This window comes from Carassius carassius, chromosome 28, assembly GCF_963082965.1.
Source record: "Carassius carassius chromosome 28, fCarCar2.1, whole genome shotgun sequence".
Taxonomy (NCBI): domain Eukaryota; kingdom Metazoa; phylum Chordata; class Actinopteri; order Cypriniformes; family Cyprinidae; genus Carassius; species Carassius carassius.
Window position 1 is genome coordinate 8,042,934 of NC_081782.1, and position 20,220 is coordinate 8,063,153.

Below are 20,220 nucleotides of genomic sequence, written 5' to 3' on the forward strand. Positions count from 1 at the left end.
CATGATGTAACAAATTAGCATGGGTGGAAATGTCTTAACATGAAACATACAAACAGTCAGACAGACAGAAAACAGATTTATTAGAAATTAAAAAAAATTAATGATTCCATTGCATAAGTATTCATATCCTTTTCTGGGACATTTGAAAATTTGCTCAGGAGCATTCAAATGGCTCGTAGATGTTACTAAACTTCGAGTGGCGTTAACTTCTGTCAAATTCAGTTGAATAAGTATGATTTGGAAAGGCACACACCTCTCAATAAAAGGTCTAACAGCTGAAAATGCATATCAGAGCAAAAACCAAGCCCTGAAGTCAAAAGAACTGCCTGTATAACTCAGAGACAGGATTAAATCAAGCCACACATCTAGGAAAGAGATCAGAAAAATTTCTGATGCATTGAAGGTTCACAGAAGCATGTAGTGTCCATTTCTCTTAGTGGAAGAAGTCTGAAAAAACTAGGACTCTTCCTGGAGCTGGCCTCTACTTGAGCTCCATGATCATATATGCAGATGGGAGACACTTACGGAAGGACAAATATCACTGCATCACTCCACCAATTCAGTCTTTATGGCAGTGTGGCTAGACTCAGTCTTCTCAGTGAAGACACATGAAAACACACTTAGAATTGGCAACAAAGCACCTAAAGAACCCCTCAGATTGTGAGAAACTAGATTCTCTAGTCTGATGAAACGCAATTCCAAGCATCATGTTTGGAGGAAACCGGGCATTGCTCATCAGCTGCGGAGTAGCATCCCAAAAGTAAAGCAGCTTCATGCTTTGGGGCTGTTTTTCAGTGGCAGAGACTGAGAGACTCGTCAGAGTAAAAGAAAAGCTCAGTGCACCAACATATTGAGATATCCCTGATGAAAACCCAGTCCAGAGCATTCAGATAGATAGATAGATAGATAGATAGATAGATAGATAGATAGATAGATAGATAGATAGATAGATAGATAGATAGATAGATAGATAGATAGATAGATAGATAGATAGATAGATACTCTATTCTGTCTGTACTGAGTTTCTCACCCACACATTTGGTTTTCTATCCAGGTTGAGACTTTCAATTGATTTCTATTGTTTTTATACAGAGAAAAGGGCATTTTCTGTTCTCTGCCTTTATCCCTAAACTTAACTCTAATATCAAACCTTTTCAGGTTTTACTCTCCTTATATTTTGTTTTCACATGTCTTGTGTAATTGTATTGGTTACAAGAATCAGCTGGCAACATCATCTGTGTGTTGATAATAAGTGCAGTGGGATGTGTTCTCGCACGTTGTGGTAACTGCCGCTGGATACGACAAAAACCACTATCGCATGCATCGAGGAAGAACCACATTTGAGTTATTGTAACTGTAAAACAAGAGGATACTTGTACTTCAGGATCAGGCTCACTATTTATACTGCTGTGAATGTGTGCTGGGTTAATAAAGCTATAAATATGGACCACTTGGAGAGAAAGATGTGAAGGGAGGATCCGGAGGGAGCAAAATTAGCTTAGGTGGCTGTCTGTCTGGAGCCTATTATTAAGATCCAGTCTTCTGATTCTGGGTCAGTCTGGAGGAGACGAGGCGGATGTCCTGTGGAGAAGCTGGTGATTGAAGCGAATTGTTAGGTCACATTTCTTTTACCGTCTGTTTGTTGAGAAATATTTTGTCAACAGTAACAAAAATTATAGTTCAAGGCAAAATTTAAATGGATAGTTCACACAAAAATTCTAACAGTTGACAGTAGCCATTGAGTTTCATAGTCTGTATAAAAATATAATGCATACAATCTACTGTTTGGTTACTAGCATTCTTCAATATATTTTTTGTGTTTAACAGGAAAGAAACTGTTTTGGAACAACATGAAGGGAGAGTAAATGATGAAAGAATTCATTTTGGGTGAATTATTTCTTTAAATGGTTTTAAATGAATACATAAAGTTGATGCAAAAATATAACAAGAGTATAAAAAAAGAGAAGCTGAAATTATGTCTGAAATCTTTAATTTGGTCTTCACAGTACATGCAGGTCATTTTTTAAACAGTCATAAATAGTGGCAACGTAATATGGCATTAGCCAGCAATCACAGATTTTGCATTGTCAATCACAGAAAGCACCCTGGCGAGTGCGATTGAAATACACGTGTACGGATGCTTTTTTGCAAGAGAATTACCTGTTCTGGTGCTTTTTTAAAATGAAAATTAGAGCAAATCAATTCCGCTCCTGTGGAAATGTGTACAGTGTGTTCTTGCTAAGAAACACTTAGCGCTGTGTTAATGTGCTCTGCCATTTTCTTCTTCCCAGAGGTCTTTTTATAAATGCTGTCTCTCTGTGGGAATGCTAAGGAAAGTTCAAGCACACGTCTGCATGTAGACATGTGAAGTGCACAAGACTCCCAGAGTACATTCTGCCTCTTTCACTGTGTGTGCACTTACATAATTTCATATCATATTATAATGTTATGTGATTTATAATAATCATATAAAATTATAATGTGATATGTATATTTGTGTGTGTGTGTGTGTGTGTGTGTGTGTGTGTATATATATTAATTATAAACATACTATACATATACATATATATTAGGGCTGTCAATCGTTTACAATTTTTAATCAGATTAATCCTTTTTTTGTGATTAATTGCGATTAATCGCACAATTCATGAAATTAAGCATAGACCATGTATCTTGTTTCAAATGTTTATTTTTACATTATTTGCTACATCCAGAAAAGTAAACCAAAAGACTAAAGGGTGATTCTCAGAAATCTGTATTTTCTTTCAAGATAAATTTAGATGTCTTTTCAAAAAAGACACTTAGAATCTCTGAAAGGACACCAAAGGAGCCCATATAAGCATGAAAGAAAGAAAAAAACTGAATTTTATAGTATGTGTACAGTGCAACAGGAAATTATTTTAATGTGTTAAGGATTGTAAAAGTAATCACACGCGTTAACACGTCAACGATGACAGCCCTAATATATATATATATATATATATATATATATAGTAAAAATATTATTTTATAGTTATGTCGTTTTATATTGTGTCTGAAAATACATGTTTTGATTTTACATATAAAAATGTATTTTATTTTTCCAAAATAATAAAAAAAATATCAGGTTCATGGGTCAAAGATGTTAAGATGTCCACATCAAAAGAAATGTACAAAAGTGATTTTGTGTCCATAGAAAGCACATTAAATGTAAGTAAAATGTCTACTTTTAAGGTTTCAAATAAGTTAAACAGAAAATAAAACAGAAAACTTTTTGCATTTTTTTGGGGGGGGGGGACTACAACAGTTTAAAGCAGTATTACACTTTTTTTATGCTTAAACACTTTTTCGTCTTTGACCCTCATACAATTGTAATGGTATCATAATGAAGAAAAAGCCTCAGTAAAAGAAGAAAATTCTTGAAAAAGAATCTATTAAAAACGAGATTGTCTGCAACCGAATTTAGATGTTGTTTGTTTGATAACTGCACTTTTTAATTTATACAGTTTAAAATAAGTAAAGGAAAATATTACTTTTTTAATCATGGACATTCAAGACGAAACATTTTGAACCGAATCCCTCCCTCTGCTGATGAAACATTTACAATCTGCATTGGGCAAAAGAACAATCAGCAAACTCTGAAGCATAATTTTGATGTTCGAACTGATGTGCAGTTATTATGAGAAATTCGTCAGAGAGAAAACGTTGACAAAAAAATCTAATAAACTGCCATGGGTGGGCGTTATACACTAAACAATAATTTTCTTTGATTACATTTCACTGGCTTTTTTGATTACATTTACTTTGGCTTTTTCCACCAGGAGGTTTAATTACAGTGAGTTGAAATGAGGTGAGAGGAAGCTGTGCGTGAATGTCTCCAGGGTCCATCCTTGTGAAAGCTTTGCTGGCTAGAGCTACTTTGAAGAGCAGCTTTTGACCACAGTTATCAACCGTGCAGTGAAATAGATAGAATACTGTTAAGAGTGAGTGTCAGAGCATACTATAGTGTTAGGCCAGATCATTTAAGTTTTGGAAAGATAATGCATTAATGTTTCAGTCTGCAGTTCCTATGAAGGAAAGAAAACCCTCAGTAGTTCAAATTTAGCCTACAATCACCATGGCAGCCTGCCACACGGGTAACCTAATCCACTCAGTGGAGCAGTTGAGTTTGGGTTTGGGTCGTGTAGGAGCCAATGGTTTGCTTTTCAGTTAATGGACTGTGGTGCTTTGAAGCTCACTGTTTGTCCCTTTTACAAATGATCCTTATCTGATTGTGGGAGTAGCGAGACACACACCAAAGAGCATCCACTCAACAAGCCAAACAAAAGAACTCATTTCATATCACCTACCGATCGCCCACAGCGCTTTATATCTCTGCAGGGACAGGCGCTGGCAGTGCCAAGGCCAATCATGCAATTATATTTAATGTGTCTCCAAGACCTAGATAAAGCTAGAGATAACTGCTTCAGGTTTTTTTTTCTTTTAGTTTTTTGAAGTGTGCACTTTATAATGGGATTTCCACCATGTGAACAATTTAGTTATTTTCGCCCTTGGACTCAAACCTCTAGGCAGTGCCTAAAGATGTATTTGCCCCTCGAGAGCTTTAACACAGCTTCACACGTACGTAACGTGCATTTTATTGCAGGTAATACACGTCGACTTTTTTGTGAGTTTGTTAAGCTAAGCCTTTGATCATTAATGAAAGTTGGTAATTTAGTAGTTTCAGCACATTAAACAGGAAACATAAAACACAATATAATTAATATTGCTCTTACTTTAGCAGTAGTAATCAGCTGCATTGGGACGGCAAGTTTGGAATAGAAAAGCAAGTTTGAGGTTTGTATTTATACATTGTTTCTATTTCATATGTGACCCTGGTTTTCTACATAAAATCATCCTTCACAAGGTAAAGAACATTCTGTGAAAAGGTAGCCTTGAAATCAAACTTTGATTCTTATATCTTATATCTTTTTTACCTTATAAATGACTTTACTGTCACGTTTGATCGGTTTAATGCATTCCTGCTCAATTAAAAGTTTTAATTTCCTTAAAATAATTAATCAAATATTTACAAATTATTGGAAAATCTTACTGACCCCAAACAATGGTGTACACTTTGGTTAATTTAATTTTATTTAATTTTTAAAAATACCTTAATGTGACATTACAAACTGTATACTGTATGGTTATTAAACTGAGGATTTATTAATTTTTCCTTGCCTTGTTGACCATGTTATAACAAACCTGTCTTATTTATTTATGTATTTCTATTGTTTTTTATTTTATTTTTTAATTTATTGCAGAATGTCCAAGCTGCTCTGTATATTCACGCTCATATCCACTTCTAAACATCCAAACTTGTCACTCACAAGACATGCTTTCAAACATCAAACCTGCCATAATGTGGCATGAGATATTTGTCATAATTTTTCATTTTTTCAGTGAACTCTTTCTGTCAGTCAAACACTCTTCTCTGTCCCCATCAGTATTTTCTTGTTTCACTTTTCATGGTTGCTGAGTTCATAATATAAGAGCTGGAGCTTGAATAACCCTTCAGTGGCAGGTAAAATCATTCAATAATAGGGTCTAACAAAAGCTCAAATGTTGAAGTGGTTCTATTTGAAGCTTTTTAATGGAAAAAGTGCAATTACAACAAACCAGACTCACCTCATTAGTGCATTCCATCCTAATGTGTCAACAGTTCAGTGTTGGTTTAGGGGTAAAAATGAACCTGCTGTTTTTTTATCACGTCGCCTGTGAGGCCTCCAAGCCACACAGGAATAAAACGAGTGAAAAAAGAGTCTCATCACACATATTGTTTATTTTCCTTAGGCTTAGATGCGCTTCCTACCGTGGACATATAGCAGCTTAAACTCTCTCAACACCCTCAGTGTCTTACCCTCAATCAGTTTCAGTACATGACACAGTGTCTTCCAAGAAAACACATTTGGAAGCTAAGTGTGACATAGACCTTTCAGCAGCAGACAGGGTGTTAGGGAGCTATGAGCAAGGATTTGTCCATGGATTCTAAGTCGGGTAAAGTGTTAATTGCAAACAGACAGGTCCACGCTAGCCCGTCTATCTCCACATCCCCCGTACCTTTTGTTAAAGTCACCTCAGACAGCTCCTCACTCTTAAAAAGACACTTCACCCAACTGAAAAGAAAATTCTGTCATCATTTACTCACCAAATGTCATACCAGACTTTACTTCTTCACCAGAACACAAAATATATTTTGAAAAAAAGTCTTAAAGGGATAGTTCACCCAAAAATCGTATATGATTTTTTTTGGAACACAAAATCTATTTTGGAAATAAATAAATAATAAATAATCCATATAAATATAAATTCAGAGGCGTTTGGACCCCACTGACTTTTATTATATGGACAAAAACTGATTCAAAACTGTTTTTCCTTTACTGTTATGACTAGTATTGTTTTAATATCATTGATGTGCTATTATAGTATTTTTATAGTTTATTTTTATGTTTCATATTTTCATTTTCATTTTAGTAATTAGATTGTGTTTTTGTAATTTTTATCAGTTTTTGGAGTTGTCCATATGGTTTTTCTAGGTTTTTATTTCAGGGTTTGATGTACAAGTGTCGGATTTGGCAACTTGGTCAACTTGCTACATTTATTTCAAGTAACAGAATTTATATGGCTTATTTATGTTAGTTTTAGTTAACTATTCCATGGTTAGATTAATGATAATTTAGTGATCAAACTTACATCTTGTTCCCTCAATAAAACACCTCTCTTTGTTGTCCAACAGCGCCAGTGTTTTACTTTGGAGAAACTGAGTACCATGTGGATGAGAGTGATGGTTATGTCGAAGTCCGGGTTTGGAGAACCGGAAGTGACCTTTCCAAAACCGGGACTGTCACAGTACGGTCTCGAAAAACTGAGCCAGTTTCAGCCGAAGGTATGTAGCAGACAGATTGCGTATGCCAGTTCCTAGTATTACATGTGTAGACGCTTTCATATATAATTACTGTAAACATGCTTGGTTGATCTAATACATTATCTAGCCTGTATTCCGAGACATCTACACCAATAATATGTTGCTACAGGCCCCTCAGGCTTCAACAATAGACAGCGCCAGACGACAAGAGCCCATCCTATGACTTAATGACAAGATGTAAACACAACTTGGTCTTCAGTGCCTCTTTCTAACATGATCTGGAAATACTAATGTTGTACTAACATCCACATTTACAGTCTTTTGAACACTCTCCAGATTGTTGAAAGGGTTGTCTTTAAACAGTTTAATCATAGAGTCAGACTATCGACTGTCTGGTTCACGTTGTAGCTCATTCTGGCTTGGAAAGGTCCAGTCCTGTTCAACAACAGTGAGTGTATTTAAAATTAATGTCACCACAATAAAAGGCCAGCATATAACTAAATGGCACCTCATTCAAACAGTTGCACACACTGTAAATTCAATAAAAAATAATTAAATAAACACCTTGTGAATGTTAAAACAAACTTGATTAAAATAAATCCAATTAAATTAGATTAAAACATGAAAAAATCAGCAAAAATGGATTGCCAAAATACACTTTAATTATTATTTCAATAGTAATAACCAATGTTATTTATTCATTTTTACTAAGATAATTTCTTTTAAAATAATACACTATTACATTTCTGATATAAAGGCCAATGTATTTAAGGAATGAGTACATAACAGTAAACTTACATCAATAAAATAATTATTTGCACAGCAGGTCAGAAATATAAAGTGTCTCCACAAAGGTATTCTCTCACAGGTCTAGTGTCAGTATACATTTTTTTTTCTTTTTGTAGAGAAAAAAGTTTGGTCAGTTCTCCGCTTGAGAGAGGTTTATTTTCTCACTGTTATTTAACCTATGATAACTTATTTTTGTGCAGTTGATATTTCTGGAAGATTTTCTCCATTGTCTTACTAACATTCCGTAAACCTTAACACAGCTAGCGTGGACTACGTTGGGATTAGTAAGAACCTAGACTTTTCCCCGGGCGTCAACATGCAGACGTTCAAGGTTACAATCCTGGATGACCTGGGCCAGCCGGTGCTGGAGGGGCCAGAGAAATTTGAGCTGGTTCTCCGTATGCCAATGAACGGCATATTGGGTGAACCAGGAAAAGCAACAATCTACATCAACGACTCCATCTCAGATTGTGAGTGACCTTACACTAAACCATAAAAAGGCTAAATATAGTATACCGTTTCATTCTTATTATCTTAGACAAGAAAAAACAAGATAAATAAGATTTGGGTTTGAATATTACACTTTTTTTAAGTGCCCAAGGTGCAGTTCCGAGATCCTACGTACACAGGTAAAGAGAACGATGGACAGATATCTGCTATTGTGTACCGGAGTGGAGATTTGAGCTACAAGTCCAGTGTGCGATGCTACAGCCGTCAAGGTTCGGCCCAAGTCATGATGGACTTCAACGAGAGGCCGAACACGGACATCTCCACCATTGTCTTTTTACCAGGTATTATTTTCTGACTTATTATTAAGAGTGTTTATCTCTATAAAAGAGCTAATAATGAAGAAAACACAGTAATTTACACAGACATTTGTGTGCATACTAAATAACGACTTTGTAATGATTGCTTGTGTAGGAGAGGTGGAGAAGCCTTGTGTCCTCATCCTTGTGGATGACACCGAACATGAAGAAGACGAGGAGCTGAGATTGGTGCTGGGAAGCCCCAAGAGCGAGTCTCCATTCGGGGCCTCCATAGGGGCTCAGAATGAGACACTAGTCAAGATAAAGGACGATGCTGACAGTAAGACATTCATCTTCCACTTTCTCACATTTCTGTGCCGACTTTTGTTCCACTTGCAATTCCTGTTATCTGTCAGAGTCCTAAAAAGTACTGAATGAACTGTAAGGCAGTGTTTTTTATTCAGAAAATGCAGATATTTAAGGTATATAGAAGATCATAAAGAGGAAACACTTACAAAATAGTATGCATTATTTCATAATAAATATTTAAAATAGTATGAAAGAGACTAATGTAAAATTTTAATGCACACTAAGATCAGGATAAATGTATTATGTCAGCATTTATAGGCACAATTGCAAATATATAGATTCAAATCTTATAGATCTGGACTAGAGGCTGACTACTCAAATTCTCATTTTGATTTCATGTGATCTTTAATCATCTTTCTGTCTAGGGTGATTGGTCCATATCAACCCCAAGTTAAGTGATATTTTGGTGCTGACATATATCTCTCCTTTCCCATGATCTTTTTTCCCCAGAGGCCATTATCAGGTTCGGAGCAACCAAGTTCAGTGTCATTGAACCCAGTGAGTCTGGGCAAATCTCAGTGGTGAGGATCCCGGTCCAGAGGACAGGAGACACATCTAAAGTGTCTGTGGTTCGGGTCCACACAAAGGATGGCTCGGCTTCCTCTGGAGAAGATTACCATCCCATCTCTGAAGGTGGGTTCAAACACAACATCATAGCACGGTTTTCTAAGACAGCTCACTGGGGAATCTCACAAAACCTCCCAATGACATATCTAGTTCCTATTTTACCCCATAATCATTATTTTTACCTGAAGAAATCTCTCGATCAAAGAAAAATAAGCTTATTTCTAGAACATTTATTATTAATACTTTTATTTGACTATTTTAAAGTCTTTGCATTATTTTCTTCTATAAAAACATTGAGAGTATTGTTATATAAAAAAATAAAAGTAAGACAGACAAGAATATATACAAAAGAATAAGATAAATAATAAAATTATCATTTTTATTACTGTAAAAAATGTTTAAGTATTATACATCATAATAGTATTTGTGTTATATTTACCCAATTTATGGTAATTTAAATATAACAAGTATTAATGTTGTTAATACTACCATACATGTATGTATAATTGTGTAATTATTGCCTAAATTATGCCGATTTAAATAAAAAAATTGTATTTGTATTTTTTTACTCTAATGCTGTTAAAATGGATGCATTACAGTATTGAGAATTAATGAGAATCATCACTGAGAATAACTGTTTTTACAAAAATACAAAACTAAAATATCTGGACATATTGAGTTATGAGAATTTGGAAAGAAAATTTATTTGATTAGTATAAAAAATAATGTTACAATGCAAGTAATTCTGACTTCTTTTTTTTTCTAAAAGAAGAATTTTTATATCTTTATATTGGTAGTGACGCATGAGCCGGACATGTTTCTTTTACATATATGTTGTCAAACACTGGTTATTTATCACACTTTAAAAAAGGCCTTGTAATGTACTGTACATAGAGAACACGTGTACAAAATCAAACATGAAAATGAAAATTTTCCAACTGCAGATGTGGAGTTTAAAGAAGGAGAAACTGAGCACATAGTGGTGGTGGAAATTCTGTATGATGGAGTACGAGAGATGAGAGAGGCCTTCACTGTCCACCTCAAACCTGATGAGAATATGGTAGCAGAGATTCAGGTACTCCAAAATATGCCAAAAAAATGTCTTTGTATAATCAGTAGTATTTATTTAATTACCCATGAAGGATCCACACTGTTTTCATTATTTCTTCAGGTCACCAAAGCCATCATCTACATTGAAGAGACGAACAGTATGGCCGATGTGACCTTCCCTGCAGTGCCAGTTGTTGTGTCTCTGTTGCAGTATGATGATACAAGCAGCACTAGAGATTCTCAGCCAGTCGCAGGATATCCTGTAGTCTGTGTCACGGTAGGTTCACTACATAAGCAAATAATGATTGAAAAATAGTAATTTAGACACAGTGAATGTGTGTAAACTTGCTTAACAAAAATAAACTAAATATAAAATAAACTCTGTTTAAACCCTTTGTGATTTATATGTACATATTCCTATATTTATTTTAGTCGTGCAACCCCAAGTATGCTGGCTTTGACCGAACGGGCTCCATCTGTGTTGCTGAGCACATCAATAACACCCTGACCCGGTACCGCTGGCTGGTCAGTGCCCCGACAGGACCTGACGGTGTGACCAGCCCCATGAAGGAAGTGGATTTTGACACCTTCTTCACCTCCTCCAAAACGATCACATTAGACTCAGTGTACTTCCAGGCAGGCTCGCGTGTGCAGTGTGCAGCCCGGGCTGTCAACTCCAATGGGGATGAAGGCCTAGAGCTCACCAGCCCCATAGTCTCCATCAGCCAGGAAGACGGTAAGTTAATTGTTTTACAGAATTAACACCAATATTGAGAATGATCTAATGATGAAAATGTACCTGTGGGAGCTTTTTGCAAGACACAATATATGGAGCGCCATGTACGTTTCGTGATGTTTTCAAAGTGAAATGTCCATTAAAAGAGTGTTCGTTTTTGCCAGCCGAGTTACAGAGCAAGCTTATTACGTCCAGAAAGCGAAACATATGCAGCTGTAATGATAACTGTATAGAAAAACGATTAAAATAGCTTGTTGTTTTACCGCCTCTAGTGTTAATTTCTGTTGGAAACTGAACTGATAAGTGCTTATTGGTATGTATTTCGTGTTTTGTGAAAAAGTTCCCACAGGTATGTTTTCATGATGAGATCAGGTTGCCAATATTAGACTTCGACTTCTAGGCACACGAATGAGATAAAAAGAAAAGTGACAATCTGACTTTTTTTTTTAGAGCTCTTCATCATTTGAACCTGATAAAAATCTTAATTTCTTCTTGCTATGCTATTTTTCAGGGCTGCTATCATTTTCACAGCTAATTTTTGATAGCGTATGATGATATTGCAAATCTTTTTTTTCTTGTTTTTTTACCCAAAGTCCACTTATGTTAGTATTGTTCAGAATTTCTTTAAATGTTTACTGTATGTAATTCACACACTATAATCTGATCCAATTCCCAATTGATTGAAATTAATACTGCCTTAAAAATGTTTTGATTGAATATACCATTTCAAACTGGGTTGTTAACATTGTTTCATGTTCACTTAACAGTGTTTTTCCTAATTATACGCCTCCCTTAAACTGCTGTGGTTTCATTTTTTTTTTTTTTGTGATCAGGTATGTGCCAGCCTCGGCATGTTGGCACAGTTGGAGCCGAGCCTTTCTCTGCCAGGCTGCGCTACACTGGAGCAGAAGATCCAGACCACCCAAACCTCATTAAACTGACTGTTACCATGCCCCATATTGACGGTCAGTGCACCTGCACACCAATTTTATCATAGTGAAAGGCAGATTTGGCTTCATGCAGATTAATTATAAAATTAGAAAGGATTAAAAAATGCTTTTCACTTTCTGTGTCAGATTAGATGCATAAATGTTACATCATTCTCCTCATTCCCTTTGACAGGAATGTTACCTGTAGTCTCCACTCGGCCACTCTCCAACTTTGAGCTGACTCTGAGTCCAGATGGCACGCGTGTAGGAAACCATCGCTGCTCTAACCTGCTGGACCACACGGAGGTTCAGACACGCTACGGTTTCATCACAGACGCCACCCGCAATCCATATGCCATCGGTGGGACTGCAGCCTACCAGTACAACACAGCCCTCAGGGGCCAAAGTACCCTACGATTCTACCGAAACCTGCATCTGGAGGCCTGCTTGTGGGAGTTTGTCAGCTACTATGACATGTCTGAACTTCTCAACGATTGTGGAGGGACCATCGGGACTGATGGACAGGTGAGGAAAGAGAAGGAATTTTTTCTATTTAAATCATGCCATGCCTTTAGCATCAGCCAAATAAGAAGCTATAGTACATACACTACCATTCAAAGGATTTTTTTTATTTTACCTTTTTAAATTATAACTTATTATATTTTACTTATTATATATAAACGTTATTAATATTTTATAACGAAATCACTTTTATTGGACAAGGACACATTAAATTGATCAAAAGTGAAACTAAAGAGTTTAATAATATTACAAATCATTTATATTTAAAAAATTATTTGGACCTCAAAAAAAAAAAACTACATTTTCTACAAAAAAATCTAACAATGCAACTGTTCTCATCTGTGATAATGCTGCAGCAAATCAGCATATTAGAATGATTTTTGAAGGATCATGTGACACTTTACACTGGAGTAATGGCTGAAAATTCAAAATGCATAAATAACACTCTAAAATCTATTTAAATAGATAAGAGTTATTTTAAATTGTAATAATATTTCACAATATTACTGTTATTACTGTTGTTTTAATCACATAAATGCAGCCTCGGTGAGTATAAGAGACTTAATTAAAACATCTTAAAAATTTTACTGACTTTTGAACAGAAGTTTTAAATGTTTTGTGCCCTTAAAAGGGGTTAACATGTCCTTGTCTGTCTTTTGTTTTGTTTCAGTGTCAGTTTAGGAATTTATTCAAACGTTTTAAGGTTTAAGTTAGACTCCTGCTCTTGATATATGGATTCCCTGTCTTTGCCAAACATTTTAAAGGAAAGACTTTTTTCACAGTTGTGATACATCAATCCATTATACTGTAGCCGGCCATTTTAGCTTATTGGCAAAGGCATTTGCTTTATGTACCTCTTTAAGCCACTTACTGCTTGTCTTTCGCCGACAGTGAATCAAAACTGACCTTTAGATCATAAAAAGTGTCTTGTTTTTCTTTCCTCCTCTTCAGTTAGCTAAAAGAATGTATAGCTCTTTAAACAAGCTTTAGACAACTGTTTACATGCCTGTTTGAGCCAGTCGTTTGTCTTCACCATGGACACAAGCTATGTTGGTTTACTCTGCAGTTAATTAAAGTGGACAAGCGTCACTAAACAGAAATGGATGGGTGTACAGGACACATTCAAGTTCAGGGAAATTGATCAGTGAATTCATCCAAAATGTTTTCCTGGAGAGTAGCAGTTAGCGGATAGCAGTTAAAGTCAGATTAAACTGACCTTTTTAGCACATTAATTTGGAAGGAAATTCTAAAGATTTTAGGATTTTTTGAAAACCTTACTATTAATGTTTGTGATTCTGAAACCTAAAGAGAACCTGTATAAAACATTCTCTAATAGTTATTTTTAGGATATTTTTATAACCACTAACTAACCTTCCTAAAAGCATATAATAACTCCGCATTGTTAGCTGGGTTGTTATTATACGCTGAAGTATTGCCCTTTCTGTCCTGTGTAGGTGCTGAACCTGGTGCAGTCTTACGTGACCCTGCGCGTGCCCCTGCACGTGTCATACGTCTTTCACTCGCCCGTCGGCGCTGGCGGCTGGCAGCACTTTGACCTGCAGTCTGAGCTGCGCCTCACTTTTGTTTACGATACTGCCATCTTGTGGAGAGATGGCATCGGTAGTCCACCGGAAGCAGAATTACAAGGCAAGACAGCATGTTTTTTTCTATATCTAAATGCAAGACACAGTTTAATAAATCTAGCAATATTTTTAGACTATTTTAGATTAAATTTTAAAATTATTTAGTCAGTAATTTTGTTGTTTGTTTTTGTAGTGAGCTTCTTATGTAGAAGACAGATTTTATTTGATCAGAAATACAGTATAAAAAATGTAATTTATTTATTTTTAGGTGCCCTCTATCCTACAAGTATGCGAATCAATGAACAAGGCCGTTTGGTCGTCAACTTCCGGACAGAAGCACGTTTTCGGGGATTGTTTGTCACTGCACATTCTGGTGTGTTATTAAACATATTAAATATACTCTGTATGGTACCTATAAATGATTTCATCTGGTTCTAATAATTATTTATTATTTGCTTTTTAGCTCATATCTTTATTGTGTAATCGGATGAAACTCACAAACACTGTCAAGAAATGTCCTGCTCGTATTTCACTCAAAAATAAATAAACAAGAAATTGTATTTTGAGTATAAAAATGTAAGCTTACTTTTGGAAGCAGAAATTGTTTTTGACATTTTTCTTACTATAATTTATTAAAAAAAAAATGTGTTACTTAAACATTCATATTTAAACATCTCATGAATTTAATTTATGCTAAGTGTTAAAAAAAAATTGGTCATAAATGTTTTTCCCCCTTTTAAAAAAACATTATTAATGCTAAATATAGCGTTTTAACATTTTTCATTTTGCTTTTGTGGTGAAACATTTTTCATTCTTAGTATTAAGTCAAAAAAATTAACCAGTTATGATGAGATAATAACAAATAATAACATTTGTGTCAACACAGCCTCCCCTATGACTTCCATGGTCATGTGTGTGGACCATCCCGGGCTGACCTTTAACCTTAGTTTAGTGAGAAGTGAGCCGACATATAACCAGCCGATGCAGCAGTGGACCTTCATCTCTGACTTTGCTGTAAGTGTTTAGGATGTCTTTTTGTGCCATTTTTCTTTGTTCAAAGCAAAATCTGCTCTTGATATGCTCATGATTGGATTTGTCATTATTTGGTTCCTTTACTGTCTCTTCTGATACAGTAAGTGTTGAAATACTTTCACTGCAGGTGAGGGATTACTCAGGAACGTACACGGTGAAACTGGTTCCCTGCATGGCTCCTCCCGGTGTTGAGTACAGCTTCCGTCCCGTGTGCCACCCCAGAGAGCCAATTACCTTTGATCTGGACATACGCTTCCAACAGGTCATTACTGAATCAAGCACTCATCAAAGGCTGTATAGCCAAGCTCAGAGACAAGGGTTAAAGCAAAAACCAAACCCCATTCCACAGCCATACCTGTCACACACCCAGTTTAAGAGCAGTTTTTTCATCTTGTAATTAGGAGCGCTTGTCCTCCTAATAAAAAAAAATTAGGAGCACCCTCTGATCAATAATAAAAAATTCTGATAAAAAATTAGCCTTCCTAATATGAGGTGACATTTGACTTAAGGTGATGTACAGGGTCATTTTCTTTTTACCTTTGTAATGGCATTTTTCTAATTTTATTATATGTATGCAGTGTTTCCTAGGATTTTTTCCAGCTGTGGTGACTGGACTATATCTCATAGACCATGCCCCCTTACCACCCACGAATCACACGCACTCAGAATTGAATTAATTTGAACTAAAAAACACAAGTAGATATTAAATGATAAAATAAGAACAAATAAATGAATGACAATTAATAGCACAAAGACAATAAGATACCAATTAAATTAACAGTACTTACATCTAACTATAATCTATTCAACTGTGAAATAACTCTGGGTAGTCTTCACTGTATAATGAAAAGCAGCAGCAGGTTTATTTAGGCTGCTGTCTCTTTAAGACCTCACGCACAGATCTTATATACTGTTACACATTGCTCTATGTCTACTTTTCTTTTTAGCAGTGCTTGTCCTCCTAATTCAAAACATTTAGGAGCACCTTCTGATCAATAATCACAAATTCTGATCAAAAATCATCCTTCCTAATATGAGATGACATTTGAATCCTAAAAGTGGATATTTTCTTTTTACCTTTGTAATGTCATAATTTTCATCTGTCAAATTTAAAGATGTATGTTTGTAAGTTTTTAAAAAATTTATATTTAAAACAGTATAGTAAGAGGTAGAATAAGACAAATAAGTTACCAATCATATGAAATTAGTATTAATAAAAAAATATTTGTACTACAGAGGTGGCATGAGTGCAATTAAATTCATACATTCATGTGGAGATTCATGTTTTAAATATAATATTTTGAATACAGAAATATTTTAAATAACTGAAATGATACGCTAAAAATGTAACTAAATCCACCGGCAGGTGGCGGCAAGTCACTGGTTTTATCACTGATTCATTCATTCAATTTATTAATTTGAACAGCTGATTTATTCAGGGATGAAGCAAGTGACTGCCTTTTAGAATGGGTAATCATGAATCATTGACTCACTAGATTCGTTCAAAACCGTACTTTCATTGAATGAATGAAACTCGGCTGTGTTTGCATATATATATATATATATATATATATAACTTTTATCTGGTCTGACTATATTTGTATGGCCACTTTGTTCAACTTAATTTATTTTATGTTTATTAATAAACAAAGATATTACCTTTAAAAAATTCTAAAATTATACAATATGTTAAGAATAATGATAATTTGCAAGACACAATCCCTTCAAAAGCCACTACTTAAATTAAGTATTAGCTATAATACAGACAAGAAAATCTGACATGTACTGAAGTATTTCTAAGAAGATTCACTTTTGTGTTGATGACTCTAGGTGAGTGATCCAGTCTCCGCAGAGTTCAGTCTTAACACACAGATGCTGCTGCTTTCAAAAAAGGCTCTCTGGTTGTCAGACGGCTCCATGGGCTTTGGTCAGGAGAGTGATACGGCTTTCTCAGAGGGTAAAATGCTACGAACAACTCTTTATTTCTGCTTGAGTATTTGAAATATGACACCTGTCATTAATTTATGGCTGCTGCATTGTTTAGGAGATGTCATCTACGGCCGTGTAATGGTGGATCCTGTTCAGAATCTTGGAGACTCCTTCATCTGTAACATTGAGAAGGTGTTCCTATGCACAGGGGCGGATGGATACATCCCAAAATACAACCCTGACAACTTTGAGTACGGCTGTCTAGCTGATTCACCGTCTCTTTTGTACCGATTTAAGATCATTGTGAGTATGAACACTGTTTTAATAAAGCCCAAACCTTGCAAAGTTAAACAACCTAGATTAGATGACCAATATTATTGATTTAATAAAAAAAAAAGAAAAAAAAAAGCAAATTTTGAAAACAGCAAAGCCACCAGGAAAAATTTAAGAATTTTGTTAAAACTTAATTTGCATATTTACTTATAAAGTGCAAACTTGTCATAAATATAAATCAATCTCTAAGTTGAAGTATGTTTTCTTTGACTCGAAAAACAACTAACCTGCAGTAGCATCTAGGAAATACATACAAACAGTTGCAAAGTTACAAACTGTTGCAAAGTTACAAATAAGCATATTTAGGAAATTTTGCAGACATACAATGAAATTAAAAATTACAGCTGATATCTAGATCGAGTTGATACAGTGTTAGTTTAGTAACTATAATTTATTATTAGTGTTTTTCTATATATGTGACCCTGGACCACAAAACCAGTCTTAAGTCGCTGGGGTATATTTTTATCAATAGCCCAAAAAGCATGTATGGGTCAAAATTGATTTTTCTTTTATGCCAAATATTATTAGGATATTAAGTAAAGATCACGTTACATGAACACATTTTGTAAATTTCCTAATGTAAATAACAAAATGTAATTTTTGATTAGTAAATATGCATTGCTAATAACTTCATTTGAACAACTTCAAAGGCGATTTTCTCAGTATTTTTTATGCACCCTCAGATTCCAGAGGTTCAAATAGTTGTATATTACAAATATTGTCCTATCCTAACAAACCATACATCAACCGAAAGCTTATACATTTCATTTAGAAAAATTTACACTTTGGTTTTGTGGTCCAGAGTCACATATATTTTCCGTTTTCATTTTAAGTTTACATTTTAACAATTTTGTTTTGTTTTTGTAATTTGAATTAATTTGTATTTATATATTTAAAAAAAAGTTTATATACATACGTGTGTGTGTGTGTTTGTTTGGTTCTTATTCATTTTTATTTAGGTTTTATTTTATTTCAGTTAACAAATATTTTATATTTAGAATCGTTGTATTAATTTTAATACTTTTAGTTAAATATAACACTGTTCAGTTCCAATAATTGTTCATCAGAGTCAAAAAGAAAATTTTAAATGTTGAATATTTTTCATGTCAAGTAGATCTAACGTTTCCTTTAATATGGAGAACATTCTTGAGTATTAGGCAGAATAATGTGCAATTTTGAACTCATTCTGCTTTGCAGGACAAAGCTCAGCCAGAAACTCAGGCGAGAACATTTGGCAGCATTAGTTTCAATGCTTTCCTCGCTGTAGACGATCCTGAGGCGCTGCCGCTGGTGAGGCAGCCAGGCTCTGATGGCTTTAGGTTGGATTCCACAGCTTTGTTTCAGGTAAGAGAGATACAACAGCTGCCAGATTAAGAAACACTGTGATAATGTTGTGATTCTAACACTATAACACTGTCCAGGTGTCGGCAGGCAGGGAGTGGTACATTCACACCATCTACACTGTCCGGTCCAGAGACAACGCTAACCGAGGCATCGGGAAAAGGAGCCTGGACTATCATTCTGTGACACACAGCCACTCGATTTCCAAAAGGTCAGCCAACCACGCTCCAGATTTGGCTCAGGATATTGGCACAGAAAATAACCGTGGCACAAACATCTTACATATAGCGCTGGAACGCAGCGCTCAGAAACATCCCAACCTTCATGAGGAATCCCAGGCGGAGGGTATCATTCCTAGAGAATTGAATCAAAGGGACTCTAGTGACGACCGGCTTGTCTTGATCATAGCAATCTTGGTAGGTCTTCTCTTCACCATCCTCCTTGTCATTCTAGTCGTTCTGGTGGTGCGATCTAGACGGGACAAGATCATCACAGAGTCCCCGAAAGGCTCCAGCAGCACAGAGCCCATGATGACACAAGGCCTTGATAGCAATGACAGCTCAGAGGTTTGATTTCCCAACAGTGGACCCCTTTATTCAAATCACTTTTCGTTTGCAAGTGCCTCTTGTTCATTTGCTCGGGCACGCAAGGACACAGTGACTGGGAGTGGTTGCGCTCTACCTCTCCTCTGGATTTGGTCCCAAAGTGTACTTGAATTTCAAAAGCACTTCTTTTGTCACTGCTTTAATAATTGTTGTAAACTACTACTGCTTGATGGCATTGATATTCATCCAAATGAAAGTTTTACTTTATATCCAAAGGTGCTAGATGAAAGAATGGTATTATGGGAAAGATGATATTGTATAAATACAGGTTGTTTTCAGTCACTGATCATTTTTTAATGACTTCTTAGTATTATAAGGTTGAAAGAATCTAATTTTAGTCTATACCTGATGGGTGATGCATAAATAGTTTTTTTTGTTTGTTTGTTTTTTCACTGCTATTGTTTCTACTTTGCAAATGAAATGGACTAATACAATAACGTCAAGAACATCAAACGAGTGTTTTTGCTTTAATCAAGTTTCCAGAAGAGTGAAATCGTTTCAGTTTTGGCACAACAAAAGCACATTAGTATTCTTTTTCTGTATTTTACATTATGGTCACGATCAAGTTTGCATGGTTTTATTTTTAGTTTTTATCTACACTTACTGTGTATAAATGTATTATAGTGTATTATAAGTCAAAGTGTTTGGGGGAATGATCAGTGATTTTTGTCATGTAACATTTCTTTGATGTTTCACAGTCAGCCATTTTTTGTTTGTTTGGGGGGTTTTTTGAGACCATTGTCATGACTTTTGTATCATAATGTGATGCTAATTAGCATGGTATCAAATGAACATTAATCAGATAA

At 35.3% G+C, this 20,220-nt stretch overlaps 1 protein-coding gene across 1 annotated transcript in view; it reads left to right on the top strand.

Annotated features, from left to right (window-relative positions):
- LOC132107843 (FRAS1-related extracellular matrix protein 2-like) overlaps nucleotides 1-20,220 on the top strand; it is a 72,159-nt gene extending 51,939 nt beyond the window's left edge. Inside the window, exons 7-24 of the mRNA XM_059514138.1 lie at nucleotides 6,755-6,904; nucleotides 7,933-8,142; nucleotides 8,266-8,463; nucleotides 8,594-8,758; nucleotides 9,238-9,420; nucleotides 10,299-10,429; nucleotides 10,526-10,681; nucleotides 10,837-11,140; nucleotides 11,974-12,105; nucleotides 12,263-12,594; nucleotides 14,046-14,250; nucleotides 14,443-14,547; nucleotides 15,061-15,188; nucleotides 15,334-15,468; nucleotides 17,037-17,163; nucleotides 17,251-17,438; nucleotides 18,666-18,812; nucleotides 18,890-20,220. Coding sequence (XP_059370121.1) covers nucleotides 6,755-6,904; nucleotides 7,933-8,142; nucleotides 8,266-8,463; nucleotides 8,594-8,758; nucleotides 9,238-9,420; nucleotides 10,299-10,429; nucleotides 10,526-10,681; nucleotides 10,837-11,140; nucleotides 11,974-12,105; nucleotides 12,263-12,594; nucleotides 14,046-14,250; nucleotides 14,443-14,547; nucleotides 15,061-15,188; nucleotides 15,334-15,468; nucleotides 17,037-17,163; nucleotides 17,251-17,438; nucleotides 18,666-18,812; nucleotides 18,890-19,381 — 3,488 coding nt within the window. The 3' untranslated portion in view covers nucleotides 19,382-20,220. The remainder of the gene's footprint in view (nucleotides 1-6,754; nucleotides 6,905-7,932; nucleotides 8,143-8,265; nucleotides 8,464-8,593; nucleotides 8,759-9,237; nucleotides 9,421-10,298; nucleotides 10,430-10,525; nucleotides 10,682-10,836; nucleotides 11,141-11,973; nucleotides 12,106-12,262; nucleotides 12,595-14,045; nucleotides 14,251-14,442; nucleotides 14,548-15,060; nucleotides 15,189-15,333; nucleotides 15,469-17,036; nucleotides 17,164-17,250; nucleotides 17,439-18,665; nucleotides 18,813-18,889) is intronic.